This window comes from Balearica regulorum, chromosome 20 (assembly GCF_011004875.1).
Source record: "Balearica regulorum gibbericeps isolate bBalReg1 chromosome 20, bBalReg1.pri, whole genome shotgun sequence".
Classification (NCBI taxonomy): Eukaryota; Metazoa; Chordata; class Aves; order Gruiformes; family Gruidae; genus Balearica; species Balearica regulorum.
Genome location: NC_046203.1, coordinates 4,636,694 through 4,655,788, shown reverse-complemented (window position 1 = coordinate 4,655,788; position 19,095 = coordinate 4,636,694). Strand labels below are relative to the sequence as shown.

The 19,095-nt window shown below is 52.6% G+C and overlaps 4 protein-coding genes across 6 annotated transcripts in view; 3 read left to right on the top strand and 1 right to left on the bottom strand.

Moving 5' to 3' along the window:
• HSPA5 (heat shock protein family A (Hsp70) member 5) overlaps positions 1–6,318 on the top strand; it is a 50,276-nt gene extending 43,958 nt beyond the window's left edge. Inside the window, exons 1-10 of one of the 3 annotated variants that reach the window (XM_075772848.1) lie at positions 1,239–1,302; positions 1,914–2,094; positions 2,328–2,465; positions 2,645–2,876; positions 3,139–3,276; positions 3,546–3,658; positions 3,736–4,126; positions 4,443–4,680; positions 4,883–5,050; positions 5,436–6,318. In XM_075772848.1, coding sequence (XP_075628963.1) covers positions 1,254–1,302; positions 1,914–2,094; positions 2,328–2,465; positions 2,645–2,876; positions 3,139–3,276; positions 3,546–3,658; positions 3,736–4,126; positions 4,443–4,680; positions 4,883–5,050; positions 5,436–5,995 — 2,208 coding nt within the window. In that variant the 5' untranslated portion in view covers positions 1,239–1,253 and the 3' untranslated portion in view covers positions 5,996–6,318. Of the gene's footprint in view, positions 1–1,238; positions 1,303–1,913; positions 2,165–2,327; positions 2,466–2,644; positions 2,877–3,138; positions 3,277–3,545; positions 3,659–3,735; positions 4,127–4,442; positions 4,681–4,882; positions 5,051–5,435 lie in introns of those variants that run through there. The other 2 variants (XM_075772849.1, XM_075772850.1) reach the window with 2 other exon arrangements.
• A 978-nt stretch (positions 6,319–7,296) lies between these two features.
• Positions 7,297–10,013, bottom strand: RABEPK (Rab9 effector protein with kelch motifs). The gene is made up of 7 exons (XM_075772875.1): positions 9,883–10,013; positions 9,651–9,799; positions 9,417–9,569; positions 8,974–9,135; positions 8,247–8,396; positions 7,913–8,062; positions 7,297–7,687 (listed from the first exon to the last, which is right to left on the bottom strand). The coding sequence occupies exons 1-7, from the start codon at positions 9,939–9,941 to the stop codon at positions 7,401–7,403; spliced, it is 1,110 nt and encodes a 369-aa protein (XP_075628990.1). The 5' UTR covers positions 9,942–10,013; the 3' UTR covers positions 7,297–7,400.
• An 8-nt stretch (positions 10,014–10,021) lies between these two features.
• On the top strand, positions 10,022–14,315 carry PPP6C (protein phosphatase 6 catalytic subunit). The gene is made up of 7 exons (XM_075772876.1): positions 10,022–10,186; positions 10,280–10,375; positions 10,525–10,590; positions 11,074–11,215; positions 12,315–12,394; positions 12,539–12,748; positions 13,473–14,315. The coding sequence occupies exons 1-7, from the start codon at positions 10,112–10,114 to the stop codon at positions 13,719–13,721; spliced, it is 918 nt and encodes a 305-aa protein (XP_075628991.1). The 5' UTR covers positions 10,022–10,111; the 3' UTR covers positions 13,722–14,315.
• A 146-nt stretch (positions 14,316–14,461) lies between these two features.
• On the top strand, positions 14,462–18,618 carry ARPC5L (actin related protein 2/3 complex subunit 5 like). The gene is made up of 4 exons (XM_075772878.1): positions 14,462–14,661; positions 15,031–15,102; positions 15,410–15,586; positions 18,055–18,618. Exons 1-4 carry the CDS (start codon positions 14,515–14,517, stop codon positions 18,115–18,117), a joined length of 459 nt encoding a protein of 152 aa, XP_075628993.1. The 5' UTR covers positions 14,462–14,514; the 3' UTR covers positions 18,118–18,618.
• Positions 18,619–19,095: the final 477 nt, after the last annotated feature.

Genomic DNA, 19,095 nt, shown 5'->3' with positions numbered 1-19,095 from the left:
GGCACTCTGTGAAGAAGGGCACGGTATGCAGGCTTGACGGAGATTTCATTGGGAAAGGGATGGATCCCTCCCAAGTCACTGCAGCTGCTTGCTTTTCATGCCCAAGTTATCTGCAAAGCTCTTCCCAACAGGCAACTCAAAACAAATGCCAGAAGTTTACACTTCATACCTCTCACTCTCCAAAATACTGATTGTGTGTGCCCTTTTCTTAACTGACACAGTTACTGCCCTGAATTCTCTCCTCTGATAACAGAGAATGCCTTATGTAATCAAATCTTTAACGTCCAAACAACATTTTAGAAACAACTATGGCAAACTGAAATAAAACAAAAAAATTTTCATCAAGCCCAGACACACAAGACACCAGCAAACCGTTACGCATGGTACCATGCAGCCAGCTGTCACACTGTATTCCCAGCAGTAACGCAGAATACCGCCTGTATTTACCACATCACTGAGAACTGCAGAAAATGAGCCCAGGGCCTAGAAGCATGAAACTACCCCCACCTCCAGCCTTTTCCACACAAGGTTTCCTAAGAAGAAATAAAAGACTTACACTATTTACAGTTCTTAGGATGCATAGCTACCGTAGGAGATAATTCCCTTAATCATTTGCACCAGACACCTCAGGATTTTTAAAAGGAGAAAAACCAAATCAATGTGAATGCAATGCAGATATAATTAAAAAAGCCAAAACCCACAAAGAAAGATAAAAGACTCAAAATATGTGTCAAAGTAGGAAGAAAAGTATCAAGATCAAAATGGCATTTCCAGATGTGTGTTGAGCAACAGCGAAGTCCTTTGACAATGTCTCACTTCATAATCCAAAGAAATCCAGGCAGCTGGGCCAGGCCCCACTGGCACAAAATGTAACTTTTTGCAAGTCATTTACACTCACAGAATGCTGCCTGAAGGCAGCAGTGTCTCTCTATTTGTAACCCTTTTTGTAGTACAGTTACCTCAAATTGTTAAATCTTGTGTTTGGTACCATCCAAAGGTGAACGAACAACTTTTAATTTCTCATCTTATGGCACCCTTCACTCACTCAAAACTTTCATTACTAATTTGGAGTTTTGTAGTTGTAATATTTGCTTTTGTGATTTTAAAGATAAACAGGTAGGTAACATACGTATGCATGACCCGCAGACGTGTAAGCCAACAGCTGGCAGAGATGCTGCCAGGCCTGTTACCTATGTACCACAGAAACGATCGGGGTGGATCTACACTCCTAAGGACTGTACCTTCACCTTCCTATGGAGCTTCCCATCCCAAGAAGCCAAGGGGCTGATGTAACACTGCATGGTGAGTTACATCTGAGTGAGGACGTGATGACTCGGTGTTGAGACATCACAGTTCAGAAGGTGGCAAGTGCCTTCCCTGAGAGACCCACTGGCTTTCTGGTGGGGGCCGGTGCCAAGCGCGGCGTGCCTGCCCTAGATGGGGTCTGCACCCTGAGGCGCATGCGGAGGGACCTGCGGTTCCTCGGGGCTGGCTGCCTACATCATCACCTTGTCCGCAGCGCTTCCGTGGCTGCCCTGGGACGGGAGCTAACAGGCACCCGCCTGCGGGCTCAGGGGGCCTTGCTGGGCCAGGCCCTGCTCGGCTCTGGAGGGATGTGTGCGTCCAACCAGGCCCCGGCCCCAGCGCAGGACCCCTGCCTCACCACACCTCCCTCACAGGGTCCCGGCGGCCTCGGGGCCGCTGCTGGGGCCACCGCGGGCGCCCCGGGGCGGGAGGCGTCGCAGGTCCGCGGGCCACCAGGGCCGACCCCGCGATGGCGGCTGGTGCCACCCGGGGCCGGTAACCATGGAAACTTCCAGAACGTCCCCCCCGTCCCCTGCCCGCGCCCCGCCATGACGGCGGCCCCCAGCCAATGAACTCCCTCCGCTTGGCTCACGCTTCTCTGTTGATAGGTCCGCGACGCCGGCGGGGTAAACCAATCGGGAGGCGGGAGTGGGGCGCGCCCGGCATGTCAGAGGGACCGCCTGATTCTCGCCAATCAAGCAAGGCCAGCTTAGTAGGAGCCAACCAATGGAATGGCTCCAGCGAGGGCCCTACCGCCAATGACGAGCCTCCACGAAGGAGTAACGGAAGGTATATAAGGGCGGGCGGCGCGGCCTGGGCGTGCAGCAGCCGTTGGGGGTCCACGGGTTCAGTGGTGACGGTAAGGGCGGCGGTGCGGGCCTGGGGTGGCCCGGGGGGGAAGGGAAAGGAAAGGAAGTGAAGCAAAGCAGCGCGGCGGCGGCCGCTGCTGCGGGGCGGGGGGGGGGGCGTGAAGCGGCTGCGCACGTGCCGCCTCCATTTTGTGACCGGCGATTTCTCGGCAGGGTGAGGCGAGCGGTCGATATGAGGCACCTTCTGTTGGCGCTGCTGCTGCTGCTGGGCGCCGCGCGGGCGGAGGACGAGGAGAAGAAGGAGGACGTGGGCACGGTGGTGGGCATCGACCTCGGCACCACCTACTCGTGGTGCGTGGGGAACGGGCCCGGGGGGCGCGGGGCGGCTGGGCCTACGGGGCCGTGGGGAGCGCTGGGCCTCGGCGGATGGGGGCGGGGGTGAGGGGGGAAGCGGGCTGTAGGGGTGGGGGGGAGGGAGCGGAAGGGGGGGTGCAGGCCTCAGCGCCGCCTGACTGTTCCGCTACCTCCAGCGTGGGCGTCTTCAAGAATGGCCGCGTGGAAATCATCGCCAACGACCAGGGGAACCGCATCACGCCGTCCTACGTGGCGTTCACACCCGAGGGGGAGCGCTTGATCGGGGATGCCGCCAAGAACCAGCTCACGTCCAACCCCGAGAACACTGTGTTTGATGCCAAACGGCTCATCGGCCGCACTTGGAACGACCCCTCTGTGCAGCAGGACATCAAGTACCTGCCCTTCAAGGTGGGTACGAACACGGGGGTGGGAGGGGACCTACGTGTCTGGTCAGAAGAGGGTCCTAAACCGTGGTGCCCTTCTGAGCACCCCTGCAGTTCCCAAGCCCTCCTGAGAGGGCTGTGCTGTATAGAGAACAGTTCTTTGTGTCAGCCAGCATTCACATTGTCTGTTACAGAGAGTTTGCTTAAATCCTCAGGAAGAAAGAGACAGACAAGTGGAAATAGTTCTGTGGATTGTTGAGTAGGACAGTATACATTGTTCTTTCCAGGTTGTTGAGAAGAAAGCCAAGCCCCATATTCAAGTTGATGTTGGAGGTGGACAGACAAAAACATTTGCTCCTGAAGAAATTTCTGCTATGGTCCTGACAAAGATGAAGGAAACAGCAGAAGCTTACTTGGGGAAGAAAGTAAGTTCATGAGTGCTACTAATAAGTTAAAGCAGCAGCTTTACAAAAGTAAAGATAGGTGGGCTGAATCTGAACTCACCTTGTCATCCTGAACTGATCAGTGCTGCTGGCCCCTCAGGCGGCCCAGTGGAGTGGGCTCAGCTGATGGTGGGCTTTCACCTCCATTTAAAGAACAGTGGCTACATGTTACCAGCATTGCTGTGGCTATTGACCAGCTATGTGCTTTTTTCATTTCTGTAACAAAATTGTGTCTCTTACTCCTTATTCAGGTTACCCATGCTGTTGTTACTGTGCCAGCCTACTTCAACGATGCTCAGCGTCAGGCTACAAAAGATGCTGGTACTATTGCTGGGTTGAATGTGATGAGAATCATTAATGAGCCGTAAGTACCTTGCCTGTCTGCCCCTGGGGAAATGGGGGTGGCAGTCCCAGTGTTCTGAATGGGCCTTCCCTTCGCAGGACGGCTGCTGCCATTGCCTATGGACTGGACAAGAGGGAGGGAGAGAAGAATATCCTCGTGTTTGACTTGGGTGGTGGAACTTTTGATGTCTCCCTCCTCACAATTGACAATGGAGTCTTCGAAGTTGTGGCTACTAATGGTGACACTCATCTGGGTGGAGAAGACTTTGACCAACGTGTTATGGAACACTTCATCAAACTCTACAAGAAGAAAACTGGAAAAGATGTCAGGAAGGATAACAGAGCTGTGCAGAAGTTAAGACGGGAAGTGGAGAAAGCAAAGCGAGCCTTGTCATCACAGCACCAGGCTAGAATTGAAATAGAATCCTTCTTTGAGGGAGAGGATTTCTCAGAGACACTTACTCGAGCCAAGTTTGAGGAGTTGAACATGGTAAGTTTAGAAAGGTAGAGTTACATCACCTCAGCTCTAGGTTGGAGACTTGTGAATGTGCAGTATTTCATGGTGTGAAATCGCACTTGGAGTATAAATAACTTCTGCTCGCACTAAAAGTCAGACAGCTGCTCCTTGCCAGGGTGGCTGGGGCTGTGTACATGTTAAAGATAGTGGAGGTCTCATCAAGGCTGGTCAGAAGCCAGGAGATGTTCCCCCTCTGTAGGGGTTGTCCTTAGCACCTAAGGCTGTGTAACTGGGAGATGAGATGTGGGAATAAGGTCTTACAGTCCTGCTTGGGTGTTTGTCTTCCTAGGACCTGTTCCGTTCCACTATGAAGCCTGTTCAGAAAGTTCTGGAAGATTCTGACCTAAAGAAGTCTGATATTGATGAGATTGTTCTTGTTGGTGGCTCTACTCGCATCCCCAAAATACAGCAACTAGTTAAGGAGTTTTTCAATGGGAAAGAACCTTCTCGTGGCATTAATCCAGATGAGGCTGTAGCCTATGGTGCGGCTGTTCAGGCTGGTGTTCTCTCTGGGGACCAGGATACAGGTAATGACTCTCTCACTTCAAGAGAGCGTTGACTGAATAGCGGATGTTGGTTATTGACAACAAATGCAGTAGGACTTCAGTCTTTCCCAGTCTTCCAGAAGCTTTGTGCCTCTGAGGCTCCGGGGTCCTGTCTGCAGTGATGGGGTGCTGTTTTTGCCCAGTTGAAGTCATGTCACACAGTCCTGCCTCTGATCTGTTACAGGTGACTTGGTGTTGCTTGATGTCTGTCCTCTGACGCTTGGCATTGAGACTGTTGGAGGGGTAATGACTAAACTGATCCCCAGAAATACTGTTGTTCCCACAAAGAAGTCTCAGATCTTCTCCACGGCTTCTGACAACCAGCCAACTGTGACAATCAAGGTCTACGAAGGTAGGTGTCACCTGTGGTGGCCCATCTGACAGCTGGAATCTCTGTAGCACTTTCATACTCCTATCTTGTCACTAAGGCTGTAGGTATCTTCTAGGTGTTTATGGAAATGTCTACATAAAGAGCTTGGTAACAGTGCAAGCTCTGAAGCAGCTCTGATTAGGCTGCTGACCTGCATCAAAACCTGTTACTAGAATTGTTTTCAAATTTCTTTCCATGGTTGCATTCTGAAGAGCTCAGAGTAGGAGGTGATACCATAGGAGGTGTTTAGGCAGATGTCAGGTTGGAATTAAAACCTCACCTTCAAGAAGTGTGTATATGTAGCTTGTGGTTTCAATCAGTACAAACTGCAGTTAGAAAAGAAAAAAAAACGTATTGTGTTTTCTAGGTGAACGGCCCCTCACCAAGGATAATCACCTTCTGGGAACTTTTGATCTCACTGGAATCCCTCCTGCCCCTCGTGGTGTCCCCCAGATTGAAGTTACCTTTGAAATAGATGTGAATGGCATCCTCCGTGTCACAGCTGAAGACAAAGGCACTGGCAACAAAAACAAGATCACGATTACAAATGATCAGAACCGGCTGACACCAGAAGAGATTGAGAGGATGGTTAATGATGCAGAGAAGTTTGCAGAGGAAGACAAGAAGCTTAAAGAGCGCATTGATACCCGGAATGAGCTGGAAAGCTATGCTTATTCTCTGAAGAATCAGATTGGGGACAAAGAGAAGCTGGGTGGTAAACTGTCATCTGAAGACAAAGAAACAATAGAGAAAGCAGTAGAGGAGAAGATTGAGTGGCTGGAAAGCCATCAAGATGCTGACATTGAAGACTTCAAAGCAAAAAAGAAGGAGCTGGAGGAAGTTGTTCAGCCCATTGTCAGCAAGCTCTACGGAAGTGCAGGCCCTCCCCCAGGGGAAGAGGAAGCAGCAGAGAAGGATGAGTTGTAGATACTGGCATCTCTGAATGTGTGTGTGTATATATTGGACTCAGGAACACTTGTTTAAAATATTGAACTCCTAATTTGGAATGTAACTCTGAATCTTCACTTGCGAGTGGAGCTGGAAATGCTAGCCCGAAGTGGCTGTATACTGCTTTTCATTAGCAGTTGCTTGATGTCTGGGGAGGGAAGGGGAGTGGGGGGAGTGTAAATGCAAAACAGGGGTAGAAGTACTGGCAGTGGAAGCATTCTATTTAACAACTTGGTCATGCAAACTTGGTGTAGAACTTTTCTACCTGCAGTGACCACAATAAATTTGTTATTTACACTGGACTCTTCCAGCTTTGTGTTTTCCATTACCTGGTTACAGCAGCCGGGGATTACACCTCAGCCACTGCTGTGGTAAGCCTTTGGCGGGTTGCTCTTGTGAGCAGAGGGAGGTTCCCCTGGGGGACCTTGACCTTGCACAGCCTTGTCCTCAGCACTTGCTGTGCTCAGTGCTCTGGGCTAGGGAACAGCCTGTTGCCTTGACAGGTGCTACACTGTTTCTGAACTGCTGGTGTCCTTAAACCTCGCTACAGTGCTATGATGTAATAGATCCTTATAAGGAAGGGGGTACATAACCTGAATGATAACCTTGCTTGTGCAGCCTCCCTGGAGTGGGAGGTTACTGATCAGAGCTGCAGCAGCACTGTTTGCATCGTGATGCAAGCTTAAATGGAAAGCATGTGAGGGAGTGGGGACCAGCCTAATTGCAAATAAAACTTCCGCAGTACTCAACTACTTTCAGGAGCTTAAGAGTCCCCTATGACAACTGACCAATTTTCTGAAGACTGAAAACTAGTCTGCACCTAATAAATGATCTTTAAAAAACCAAAACAAACCCAGACTAATTTGCCTGATTTAACCATGATCCTTCTCTAATCCTTAAGGATTGGATAAGAAACTGAGTACAGAGGAGCTTTTGTGGTGCAAGCTCTAATACCTCCCAAAAAAACACTGCACTTCACCTTTTCCGTGGTGTGGCAACAATTTTGGGTTTTCATTCATTTTCAAAATAGTGAAGCTAAAACTCCACTTACCCCCCCAAAAAAACCTTTGTTTCCTGGTAGCACTGTGCCATTGCAGGTAGAAGTGTCCCCATAGCCCACAGGATGTGAGTTCCTCCTTGTGGAAAGCTGCCCAGACCAGAAAGTGCAAACCATCCCAGGCTCTGGTATTTCAGCAACCTGTGCTCAAGTGACAGCAGCTGGAGCCTTCTGGCAGCGCTGTACCTGTGTACCTCAGGGTGTGTTAGCACAGTGCTATCCATTTGAGGGTGAGAATTTCTTTATTGGACAGAAGAATTAACGTGATCTGACAGGACTATAAAAAACAGTATAGAAAAGGCTGGTGCTGCGCAGGACCACGCTCTGCTATTCAATCAGACTGACAATGCAGTCCCTGTAAATGTCCCCCTCCATGTCCATCCCACCAAATATCAACAGCAGATGCACGACTGTGTCTTCAGCACACTCCTCCTGGAGCCGTGTAGCTTTGTCACCTTCTGATGCTGTTGACTCTTTCCCAGCTGTACCCTCCCAGGTGATGGTTCCCCCATCTCCACTCTTCCCAGCCCTCCAGGGAATGACGCACATGGCATGGTCCAGCCTCCCAGCAGGCAGAGGGGAATCAAACCGTAGGAGCGTCCATTGCTGCTTCTCTGCAGTGCAAAGACACACATTCACATCTTTAACTGTAGCTTTGCAGGCTTAAAAAGCATGCTGGAACAGAGACATCATTAACTAGACTAGTTTTCAACATTGCAGAGCGTTTAGTCTTGTGCTGGTGTAACTCCAGTGCAATGATACTGACTCCCAGGGGATGAAGCCCAGGAACTGGGGAGGTAACACGTTGACCGTTACACAGCCGAGGGAAGCCTCCCTACCTGTGTGGTACTTGTATGTGGTATCTAGTGTCCCGCCTGGACCTATTCCACCAAAAATGTACACGTGGTCTTTAAACACAGCTGATGAGTGGGATGCCCGTCCTCCTGGGACGTCACCAGTGGCTGGTATCTTAACCCACCTCATGTCATCTGTTGGAGAGAAAGAACACATCTGTGGTTATGCATTATAAAAAACCCACAAGTTTTGTTGTTTTAAACAAATAGGGTGGTGTTTTAAGCACTTAGGAACTGATCTTCTAGAAAAAAGGTCCCCCAAAAATCAAACCACATCACACAACAGATATTGCTCTGCAGGACCTATGTCCATACTTACTTATATCAATGCAGAATAGATCATTGTAAAAAATATCTCCAGCTAAACCTCCATGGATGAAGAGTTTGGACCCGACTGCAACCACAACATGTCCGTGCCGAGGAGAGGGGGGATCACCGTGAGTGTCTGGCTGGGACCAGGTCAAGGTGGCTAAAAATGGGAGTACATGAGCGTGAGGAAGAGCACGCTGGAAGCTCGACAAACTACCGACCCCAGAGCCCTGCTGAGGCTTCCTAAGGAAATGCTTCCAGTGGGGTCAGAGGGGAGTTACTGCCACTTTGTAAAGCACAGGCAAGCCTTCTGATGGAGCTCTGTGCGCTGTTCTGGTCACTCAGGAGCTGGAAAGACTAATTCAAACTGGAAAGCAAACCCTTTCTGGTGCACACAGGGCCCCAAGAATGAACGGGACAACTCCAACAGTACACGAGCAGCACAGGACGATACCACCATGGAAAGGAAGCAGTTGTTGGGCAGATGTGACAAACCACTCCCATCTCCCATGGCATCCCAGGAGCTGACACTGCCATTTTGGCCCGATTTCCCAGTGACTACATAATGATAAGTGCACATGAACAGCAAGGAACATCCAGCCATCCATTTAAACTTGTAGCCAAAGCAGGAGCCCAACATTTCCACATCCTGGATTGAATCTGAAACGCAGACCTCCCATTCAACAGAGGACAGATTACACCGTTTGTACAACGGCCCTTTACGTGTGCAGAGGTACCTGTGTCAAACACGTGAAGCCGCTGGTCTTTAACTGGTTCTGCTCCTTTATCTCCCCCTCCAAACACATACAGACAGCCTCCTATGGCTGCCGAGGACGTGTGAAACGTCCTAGGCAGCGGCTGCACGCCACTCACTTCAGGACTCTCCCAGGTTCCAATTTCTAATTAAGACATTTGATTAACAAAGTAATCAACACAGGAACAGAAAACAGGCCCCGCTCCCCCTCCCCAGTACCAGCCACCAGGAAGGAACCCGACAGCGGCGTTGTGGCCCGGCCCGTACGCCCACGCCTCCCACAGCTCTGTACCCCCGGGCCGGCTCCCAGCCCCGCTCCCGGGGCACGGAGGGGCGAGCACGGAGACCGAGCGTCGAGGGGAGCCCTGGGACTGAGCCGCTCTTTGGCGGGCCGGGGCCAGATCCGCCGGGTCCTCGGGCACTCACCCAGGTCCAGCACCTGGACGCAGCTCCGGTTCCCCGCCGGGTGGGCGCCGCCGAAGACCCAGAGGCGCGGGGGGGCGGCGGCGGGCAGGAAGGTGGCGTGCTCGTAGCGCGGTCGCAGCCCGCTCCAGCCGGCCGCGGCCCACCGGTGCGCGTCTGCGGGCAGCGGAGAGCGCGGTCAGCAGCGGCCCGGCGGCCCCGCACCCCCCCCCCGGCCCGGCCCGGCCCGACCCTCACCCAGCTCCACGAAGTGGGCGTCCGCGAAGGCACCGGCGGGGTCGGCGCCGCCCAGGAGGAGGACGCGGCCGGTGCCGCCGCCCGGCAGGAAGAGGCAGCCGTGGCCCACGCGCCCGCGGGGCCGGTCACCGCGCGGTGACAGCCGGTACCTGCGGGAAGCGAGGGGCAGCGCTCAGCCGCGGCGGGCCGGGCCGGGCCGGGCCGGGCCGAGGGTCCCTCCCGCCCCGCTCACCACTTGGCCGGCTGCGGGCGGCACCCCGGCTCCAGCAGCGGCAGCGCCCGCGGACCCATGGCGGGCCGGGCCGCTCGGCGCTCAGCGGAGGATGGACCCGGGCGGAAGCGGCCGTCGCCTTCCGGTCCGCACCCGCCGGAAGTGCCTCGGGCTTCCGCCGGCGTCGGCGGTCGGCGCCGCTCCCCGGAAGTGCCGGGCTCCGCTTCCGGCCCCGAGCCGCCTTCCCAAGATGGCGCCGCTGGACCTGGACAAGTACGTGGAGATCGCGCGGCTCTGCAAGTACCTGCCCGAGAACGACCTCAAGGTGCGGCCGCGGCGGGCGGGCCGGGGCGGGCTGGGGGAACCGGGGCGGCCCGGGCGGGCCCGGTGTCGGCGCTGACCCGCTCTTCTCCCGCAGCGCCTCTGTGACTATGTCTGCGACCTGCTGCTGGAGGAGTCCAACGTCCAGCCCGTCTCCACGCCCGTCACCGTCTGCGGGGACATCCACGGGCAGGTAACGGGCGGGCGGCCCCGCCGACAGGCAGCGCTGGACCGGCCCGGCCCTGCGCTGTGGTACCCGGGGCAGGGCCCGGTGCCGTGCAGCGCAGCAGCCCCGGTGCCCGCCGGCGGGTGCAGCCCTCAGGCGTCTGCTTCTCTCCGCAGTTCTACGACCTGTGCGAGCTGTTCAGGACCGGCGGTCAGGTCCCCGACACCAACTACATCTTCATGGTACGTGCGCGCTCGGCACGCCCCATCTCTCGGGAGAGATTTAAAAAGGAGCTTAAAGTTAAAATCCCGATACGCTCGTTGAGTTTCAGGCCTTCTCCGTGAGCGTTGCGTTTGCTTTTGCCGTTACTTCGTACGGGTTTTATTTTGTTGAGGAAAGTACGAGTTGCATGGCGCAAAGCGACGCAGGAGGAGCGCGATGCGAGTCGAGCAGAGCCGTGCGGACGGTGTGGCAGCACCCTGCCTGAGCAAGGGCGGCCTGAGCGCCCCTCGGGTGGTGGGGCAGCTCTGGAGGAGTGCGGTGGCCAGTTCAAACCCGAAACTCTGAGTGACCAGAGAACGTGTTCTCATAGATTCAAGCAGATCCCGGCTTCCCTTCAGCCTTTAGTTTTCTTTATGCACCATGAGAAATTTAGAATGGATGTATCACTTTGTGTTTCTCAATATGACTGTTTCTCCATTTACAAATATTTTTTTGACTTGCAGGGTGACTTTGTAGATAGAGGTTATTATAGTCTTGAGACTTTCACTTACCTTCTTGCACTAAAAGCTAAGTGGCCTGATCGTATCACACTGTTACGAGGCAATCATGAAAGCAGGCAGATAACACAAGTGTATGGATTTTACGGTAAGTCTTTATCCAAACGATTTCTGAATGGGGGCTAATGCATAATAAACGAGTACAGCATCTTTCCCCTGGCAAGCCTCTTTTGAATGCAGCACTGCCGGGGGCTTTCCTGGGACCAGATGGGGAGTGGGCTCAGTAGAACTTAAATGTTATCGCTTGTTAATGTGATCGTTGTGTCTGTGGAGTAGAATGTGGTTTAGTCCAGATCCAGCTGTTCATTTCCTCCAGCGTCTGGGTTTTCTGTTTGGGTTTTGGTGCCGCTTTCACTTTTATACAGAATGTGCTTTGGCATCTTGCAACGAAAGGTTCTACACAAAGTCATCATGTTGCCACAATTCCCCTTAAGTTTCAGTATAACTAAAAATCAGCGTCACACGTAAAGTGTGCTGTGGAAGTCATTATTGTCAGCAGCAAGCATCGGGGGAAATGCCACTAGCAAGAAATAAGCAGCAGAACAACTGTTTGAAAAACCGAGGGAATTAAATTGCTTGGAAACTTCTTTTTTTTGTTGTGTGAGGCTTTGATAAAACCTGAGGAAATCCCGGAAAATGGCCAATGCCTACCACAAAGAGTATGGTCTGTAACATACTTTCATTTGGATTATGTGTCAGCAAGAGCAAATACAGATGTTCACAAGGAACACTTGCGCGTCAGGTTTATTGCCACCTTCGTGTAGCTTTAACAAAGCCTGTAACTCCTGTTTGTGGCAGGAGTGTCTTCCACTGGCCCTGGTCGGTTTGCGCTTTCTGCCTCAGTGCTGCTGCATAAAATTGGCTAGTGGAGTGCTCGGCCGGTGTCGCCAAGGGTCGGCTCCCAGCCCTGGGAGGCAGCGGACGCGTCGCCGGCCCGTTTCTCTGCACCGCCTGCGCGTTGCTCAGTAAGGGCAGAGCAGCGGGTGCCTCGGTCCCTCCCCGCGGGTGGGCCTGGCCAGCAGCAGGACAGAGGACAGAACGCTTCCCTCTGCCCCCTCGCGCTGCTCCCCACAGGGCTTTTGTTGTACGCCTGACTTTGGAGTTCTGCTCTGAGTGTTTGCCTCTGATCATACTGTCTGAATTCCTTCTGATCCACTAAGAAGAAAAAAAATTCTCTTATTTAACAGATGAGTGCCAAACCAAATATGGAAATGCTAATGCTTGGAGATACTGTACCAAAGTCTTTGACATGCTCACAATAGCGGCTGTAAGTGTAAACACCACATTACAAAAGTACAAGTAGATTGTCTAAATGTGACTGCTAGAATTAGTGACCTTCAGGGGTCACACTGGTAGTGTTCTGGGCTGGAGTAAAATACTGAGTATTTCGCACGTGTCCTTTTCTCTCTAGTTAATAGACGAGCAGATTCTGTGTGTGCATGGTGGCCTCTCTCCAGACATCAAGACTCTCGATCAAATTCGAACCATTGAACGTAATCAAGAAATTCCTCACAAAGGCGCCTTCTGCGACCTTGTTTGGTCTGACCCGGAGGATGTGGATACGTGGGCGATCAGCCCGCGAGGAGCAGGCTGGCTCTTTGGTGCAAAGGTGACGAATGAGGTAATGATGCTCTTGTATGCAGCATAAATTGCGGGTTTGAGAGAAATTGTTCAGCTACAGGTTTGATGTTAACCCTAGCAATGAATGGATCAAGGGTGCTGTGAGGTGATGAACTTGTAAGACCACAGCGAGTAAGTCGTGGTGGTGGAGAAGGTTTGCTCAAACCAACTTGAAAAAAATGACTCATTTGAACTTAAAAGCATAAATACAGGTGCCAAGTGTGGTGATACTGATCTTGCTTTTAAAAAGTACAATGCAGTGATACTAACTACTATCACTAGGGTTTGTGTGGAATACTTCTCTGAGGATTTAGGAGAAAAAAAAAAATAGTGTACCATTTTCCTTAACAATTCCTGACATAATTTTTTGTTACTTTGGGAAGCAGTGAGCAGACTTGTCAGGGCAACACGCTGGCCTTCCCGGGCTCCGGAACTAGCTGCGTTACGAGTGACACGCTCGTGCCGAGCTTTGTCTGTGGCCTTTCCGTGGCGTGCTCGGGAAGGGTTGAGCCCTTGGCACAGACTTGGGCATCGCAGCTGCCACCTCTCTTTCATTGGTGTTTCCCACCACTCGGGTCTCTAAACCCAAACAGTTGGGGTTTTTTTTTCAGTGCACCGGGACGAAAAGTTTCCCGTGAACCCTGCGGTGTGCGCGTGCCCGGGCTGCGGCAGGGAGAGGGGACTGTCGTGCGGGCAGAAAACTGACCTTCCTTTTTCCTTTACAGTTTGTTCACATCAACAACTTGAAGCTCATCTGCAGAGCGCACCAGCTAGTTCACGAAGGCTATAAATTCATGTTTGATGAGAAATTGGTAACGGTATGGTCTGCTCCAAATTACTGCTACCGCTGTGGAAATATTGCGTCAATCATGGTTTTTAAAGATGTAAATACAAGAGAACCAAAGTTATTCCGCGCAGTTCCAGATTCAGAACGTGTAATTCCTCCTCGAACAACCACACCGTATTTCCTCTGAGCCCCCTCCCCGCCTGCTGCCTCCCTCTTCCCTTGTACTGTCCCTTTACAATATACTTTTTATTGAGCACTTTGCTGCTGAAATGCTGCCTCTTGCCTTTTTTATTTTTAAATTATCTAAATTTATTGTGTATTATCGTGTCTGTAGCAAGTTCCCTTCGTTTCCCCCCCTACCCTAGATTAATTGCAGAGTATTTGTAATACATCCTTGAAATTTATACTACTGCATGTAGTCCGTACCTATTTCTGGGTTTAGACGAAACGTTTTCCTTTTAACAATCGTGATACCCGGGACGCAGCTGGGTCCCAGGGTGTTGATCAGCTTTTTGTTTGGTAAGTTTTAAGAAATTTCAGCAGCAAAGTTAGGACGTTGGTGTGCGCGGTTGGACTGTGAAGGCCTCGTGTTGTGCGCGCGTCGCGGCGTAGAACCCAGCCGTCCTCAGAGCTTGTTTTACGTGGATCAAATAAAGTGGTCGGAAGGGCTGTTCCCCCCCCCCCTTTTTGTTTTGTTTTCTTAGGATTCCAGTTAAAAATATGAAAACCTGCTACAGCGACTGAATTTGTACATTAAAATAATTGTTCTGATTTTTTTTCAGAGATCTTGTATTTTTAATAAAGCCCCGTGGCCCCCCCAGGGTCGCTAACGCGAACAAAGGCCGCTCCCGTCCCGCCGCCCTCCCGCCCCGGCTGCGCTCCCCCTCCTCCCCGGGCAGGGCGGGGCCGGCGGCGGGTTCCGGTTCCGGCGGGGGCGGTTCCGGTTCCGGTTGGGGCGGGCCGTGGCGCGGGGCGGCGGCATGGCGCGGAGCACCCTGTCCTCCCGCTTCCGCCGCCTCGACATCGACCAGTACGACGAGAACCGGTTCGTGGAGGAGCCCGAGGAGGCGGCGGCGGCGGCGGCTGAGCCCGACGCCGGCCCCGAGGTGGAGGCGCTGCTGAGGCAATATCCTTTGGGCCGGGCCGGGCCGGGGGGGGGGAGCGGGCGGGCTCCGCCGCCTCCCGCCGAGCTCGGGCACGGCCGGCGCGGCGCCTCCCGGGCTGGGCCCCGGGCCCTGCGGCCCTCGCCCCGGGGAGATGCGGGGAGGAGCCGCCGTGTCCGCCCTCGCCGTGGCCGAGCCTTGGTACCGGACCCCCGGCGGCGGGGGCAGCGGCCCGCCGAGCGCCCCGCTCCTCCGGGCTGCGGCCACGAAAGTTGCCGCGTTGGTACGAACGCGAAACGCGTCGCCTCTTGCGCTGCCCGGCGTCGTTGCGCAGGGTTGCCGGTGGTGCCGGGGCCCTGACGGGCGGTTTGAGTCCTTGACTGGCGCCGCACAGGGGACGCGCTCCGAGCTTTCCACGCCGCGCTGAGGAGCTCTCCTGCCAACGCCAAGAGCCAGGCCGGGAAGGTAACGGGTGGGCCGCGGGCTCGGCACCGGGTCGCTGGGGAGCTCTGAAGTGACGCGTCGTCGCCCCGGAGATCCCCTTCGCACCCCGGTGCTGTTAACGAGCGGCACAGCATCACGCCGTGTTTTCTGCGTAGGCCGTCCCTTCGTGTTCACCCCTCCCTTCTCCCGAAACCCGAAGTGAAAAATGTTCTTGTGCAGCCTTTAGCCTCGCCACCCGTCCTCTGAGCGCGCTTTGTCGGACGCAAGTCTTGGGGTCGTTTCCAGCTTTGCTGGTTCTCACGTTATTCCCCTTCCCTTGTCTTCGCAGGAGCAGGCCCAGGGAACCATGCTTAAAGTCCTCACGTCTTTTAAAAGCAGTGAAATCGAACAAGCAGTGAATTCCTTAGACAGAAATGGCATCGACTTGTTAATGAAGTACATTTATAAAGGATTTGAAAAGCCAACAGAAAATAGCAGTGCAATATTACTTCAGTGGCATGAAAAGGTACGTGTTCCTCTGGCACTCTTTGGCTCAGCCACGCTCCGCAGGGTCCTTGTCGGTGCTTTAGAGCAGATGCCGGTCAAGGGCTCATCCCCTGGGAGCGCGGTGACCGGTATTTTTTATCTTTGGTCTCTCTGAGCTTGGGCTCGTTAAGCCTTTGTCAGAGCTTACCCTCAGCCAGGGGAGAGGCAAGACGTGTGGAGGGCAGCATCTGCCCTAGGAAGCGCCGTGCCACCTTCTGCACCTAGTGAGTGGGGTGGCCCCACCAAGGAGGAGGAGCTGGGAGCGGGTGAGCAGTGTGGCTGGCCGCGTTCCTCTGCAGTCAAGTACTCGGCTGAGCGTGCTCAGGCTGGCTCGGGTCTGGCAGTTTTCATTAGCCAAGTGCTGTGAGCAGCAGCACACGTGTCACAGCTGAGTGACAGGATTTAGCAAACCTGTTAGTTTGCACAGGAGAGGCGCTTGAGATCTCCAGAAAGATTCCCCTGGGATGCGCATTTCTGTGGAAGGACCGTTGTGAGACAGGGAGGGTAGGACGCGTCCATCGGCTGATTGCTGAACGTCTCCTCTGTCAGGATGAGGCACGTGAAGCAAAATGAAGCAGCTGCACAAAGCGAAGCAGCTGCGGTGCTGCCGCCCCCGGCAGGAATCCCAGTGAAAGGACTTCGTCTTCCCCCACTGCAGCGCTGCCTACCAGCGCTCCTCCTGGGAAAAACGAGCCCTGGGAACGCTGCGGCTCCCTGTGCCACCAGCACTGTAGCAGAGACTCTGCTGCTAACGCCAGTGTCGCTCTCACGAAGTATGAGTGTTTTCCCATGATAGGCAAAGACAGAACTTGTGCAGTGACCCCAGCCATTAGCAGCTGTCACCGGCTTTGCGGAACCTTGACAGGGGAGGAGGAGGGAGTTTCCCAGGACAGCAAAGAATGTGGGTTTTTTCCTGTTGTTGTTTCCATTGGAGACGACTGTTTTCAGGTAACCATGGGTGGGTGCTCCCAGTGTGTAATGTTGCACACCACCGCCCAGACTGGAAAGATGACAGCGCTCGGAGCGTGCAGGCACACGTAACGCATCTCATCCCCTTTGTTTTGAAAGGAACAAGGCAGGTCTGAAGCAGGCCAGGCAGGGTTTAAAACCTCGCTTGTGTTCTGCTTTTTGGCACTATGGGTAAGATGTATGGCTTGCTCGGAGAGGAGTCGGCTGCTCGGTTGTCATACCAGTCTGTCTTCTGGAACAGGGCTGTCATCCCCGTAAAGCTGGTCTGGCAACTCGGGAACGTTTATATGCGTGCAGTGCATGCAGGTTCTGCTCCGAGTGGACGCTTTGTGTTCCTCTGTTTGCTAAGGACAGCGAAGCGCCTCATACTGCTGATCATTGTTCTCATTTCAGACATTGCAATACACACTGGGGTCTATCTGAATTATGTCTGCAAAGTAAACATGCTTCATTTTAAGCAGTCAGCTTTAATATTCTTTTTTTTCATAATCATATCCATCTTCTTCTAGACTTTAGAAAGATACATTATTTACATTGAGGGATGCAAATGAAACTGAAATGAGCCCTTCCTCCTTTCCCACTCAGGTATAGGGGAGGTGAGACGTTCTGCATCATTGCTGACAGGCGACATCATTGGTATCCTTCTCTAGATCCCAAAGGTGGTTAGATTTTGGCAAATGTAATTTTCCCTTCAGATTTAGTGGTCTATGAGTTACTAAATTATCGTATGTAGTTTTGTCTACCCTTCAGGCCCTTTGTTTTGATGTCTTGGGGTACATTTATAGAATATTACTATATATGTACTGCAGTAATTTAGGGCACAGATCACTCTCATCTATATTTACAGAGGGGAAGTGAGGCACAAACTTCCCATGATTGGAAGAAGCAAGGCCTGAGCTCAGGTCTGAGCTCCCCCGTCAGCCTTTTGCCTAAATCACCCGGAGCACACGCTGCAGAGTCGTGCGCGAGCGTAGAATTTGTCATGCCAGGAAGGCAGAGGGCACCTGCCGAGACACACAGAGATGGAACAACCCCAGAGCCGTGTTTCCTGTTCTGGGGTGGCAGCCAGCGCTGTGTTGCGGTTTGGGGCTGTGCGAGTGAAGCCGCCCATGCAAGCGCTCTGCGTGCCGGGGCAGCCGTACCCACAGACCCACTGCTGCCTGGCCTGTGGGGCACAGAGGCCTGACGCTGCCCCATACAGCTTAGTACCTAAAGGAAACAACTCACGATGTCTTTCATGTCTGTACGTGCCAAAGAAAACAAACATTTTCCCCAATTAGCTATTTTAAAGATTTGAGGGTAAAAAAGGGGTAGAGTGAGGTGGAACAGCCCAAACTGCTGCTGTTTGAGACATAAGTTTGGAGAAGAGCCATATACTCTTCTGTTGTTAAACACTTAATTGTTTGTTCTTTTCAGATGCCTTTTGTGTGCAGCGCGGTGACTCTGTGTAATCCCTCTCTCCTTTTCCCATCCCCACAGGCGTTAGCAGTAGGTGGACTAGGCTCCATAGTAAGAGTTCTTACAGCCAGAAAGACTGTTTAAAAGACTGTTAACTTGAACCAAGACGACGATCAGTTTTGGACTCAGAAGAAGGAATTAGCTGAAATGACACTGGTCCGTCTTTATTAGAGATTGCAATCTACTGACATCCTGTGGAAACCTCTTGGAATGCTTTTAACCTTAACGGTGGGGGAAGATAAAGGTATTCCTGCATATTCCGACTATCAAATACAGGAGCCAAGACATTCTCCTGATACCTCCTCTGCAAGGCAGAGAGATGGCACCCCCCTGCCTCCTGTTACTGACAGAGAACAGCTATCGCCGATGCTGCTTTATCCAGGTGTGGTGATAAAAGATCCTGTGTGTGCTGCTTATTTAAGAGGTAGCTATGTCTAAGAGGTGCAAGATCCCAACAGCTTACGGGCAGGAGAAGCGTTTATTAGAAAGGCAGTGTTGTACATAGGGTCAGAGGACTAACTGGACTGTGGGGTTGGTTTCATTGTAAAGTGCCTGCTGCATCAATAAAGTTCTTGGATCACATGAGTTAAGTAACTTATTTTTCACTAAATTTTAAGTTTGACACTTACTCAAAAGCAGGCCAGCAATGTACCAATTCTAAGCTAAGTGTGTACTTTTGCATGAATGCTCTTGGCTCCAACTATTTACAGAATTTGTCCTCAAATCCAGCTCTGCTGGCAGCAGGGAGCAAGACCAAGCTGAGCTCTTCCCCTCAAGGCTTTGAAGTAATACACACTCACCCATGGTTTGATTTTTATATTCTTGTCCATCCGAGAACATCAAGCAGCCCGACTCCATTCAGTCTGGTTTTATCAGCTGCCAGAAGTTCAGCAGCAGCCAGCCCTGGTGAGAGATGACACCAGAGGCAGAAGCACTCTCCCTCAGCCCTGGTGTAGCTCCCTGTGAGAAACGGGGACCGTAACTGCACGGCTGACACAGCCACTCTTACCCTGGGCAGACGGTGGGTTTGTTCCATGCTTTAGAATTCTCCCAATTTTAAAT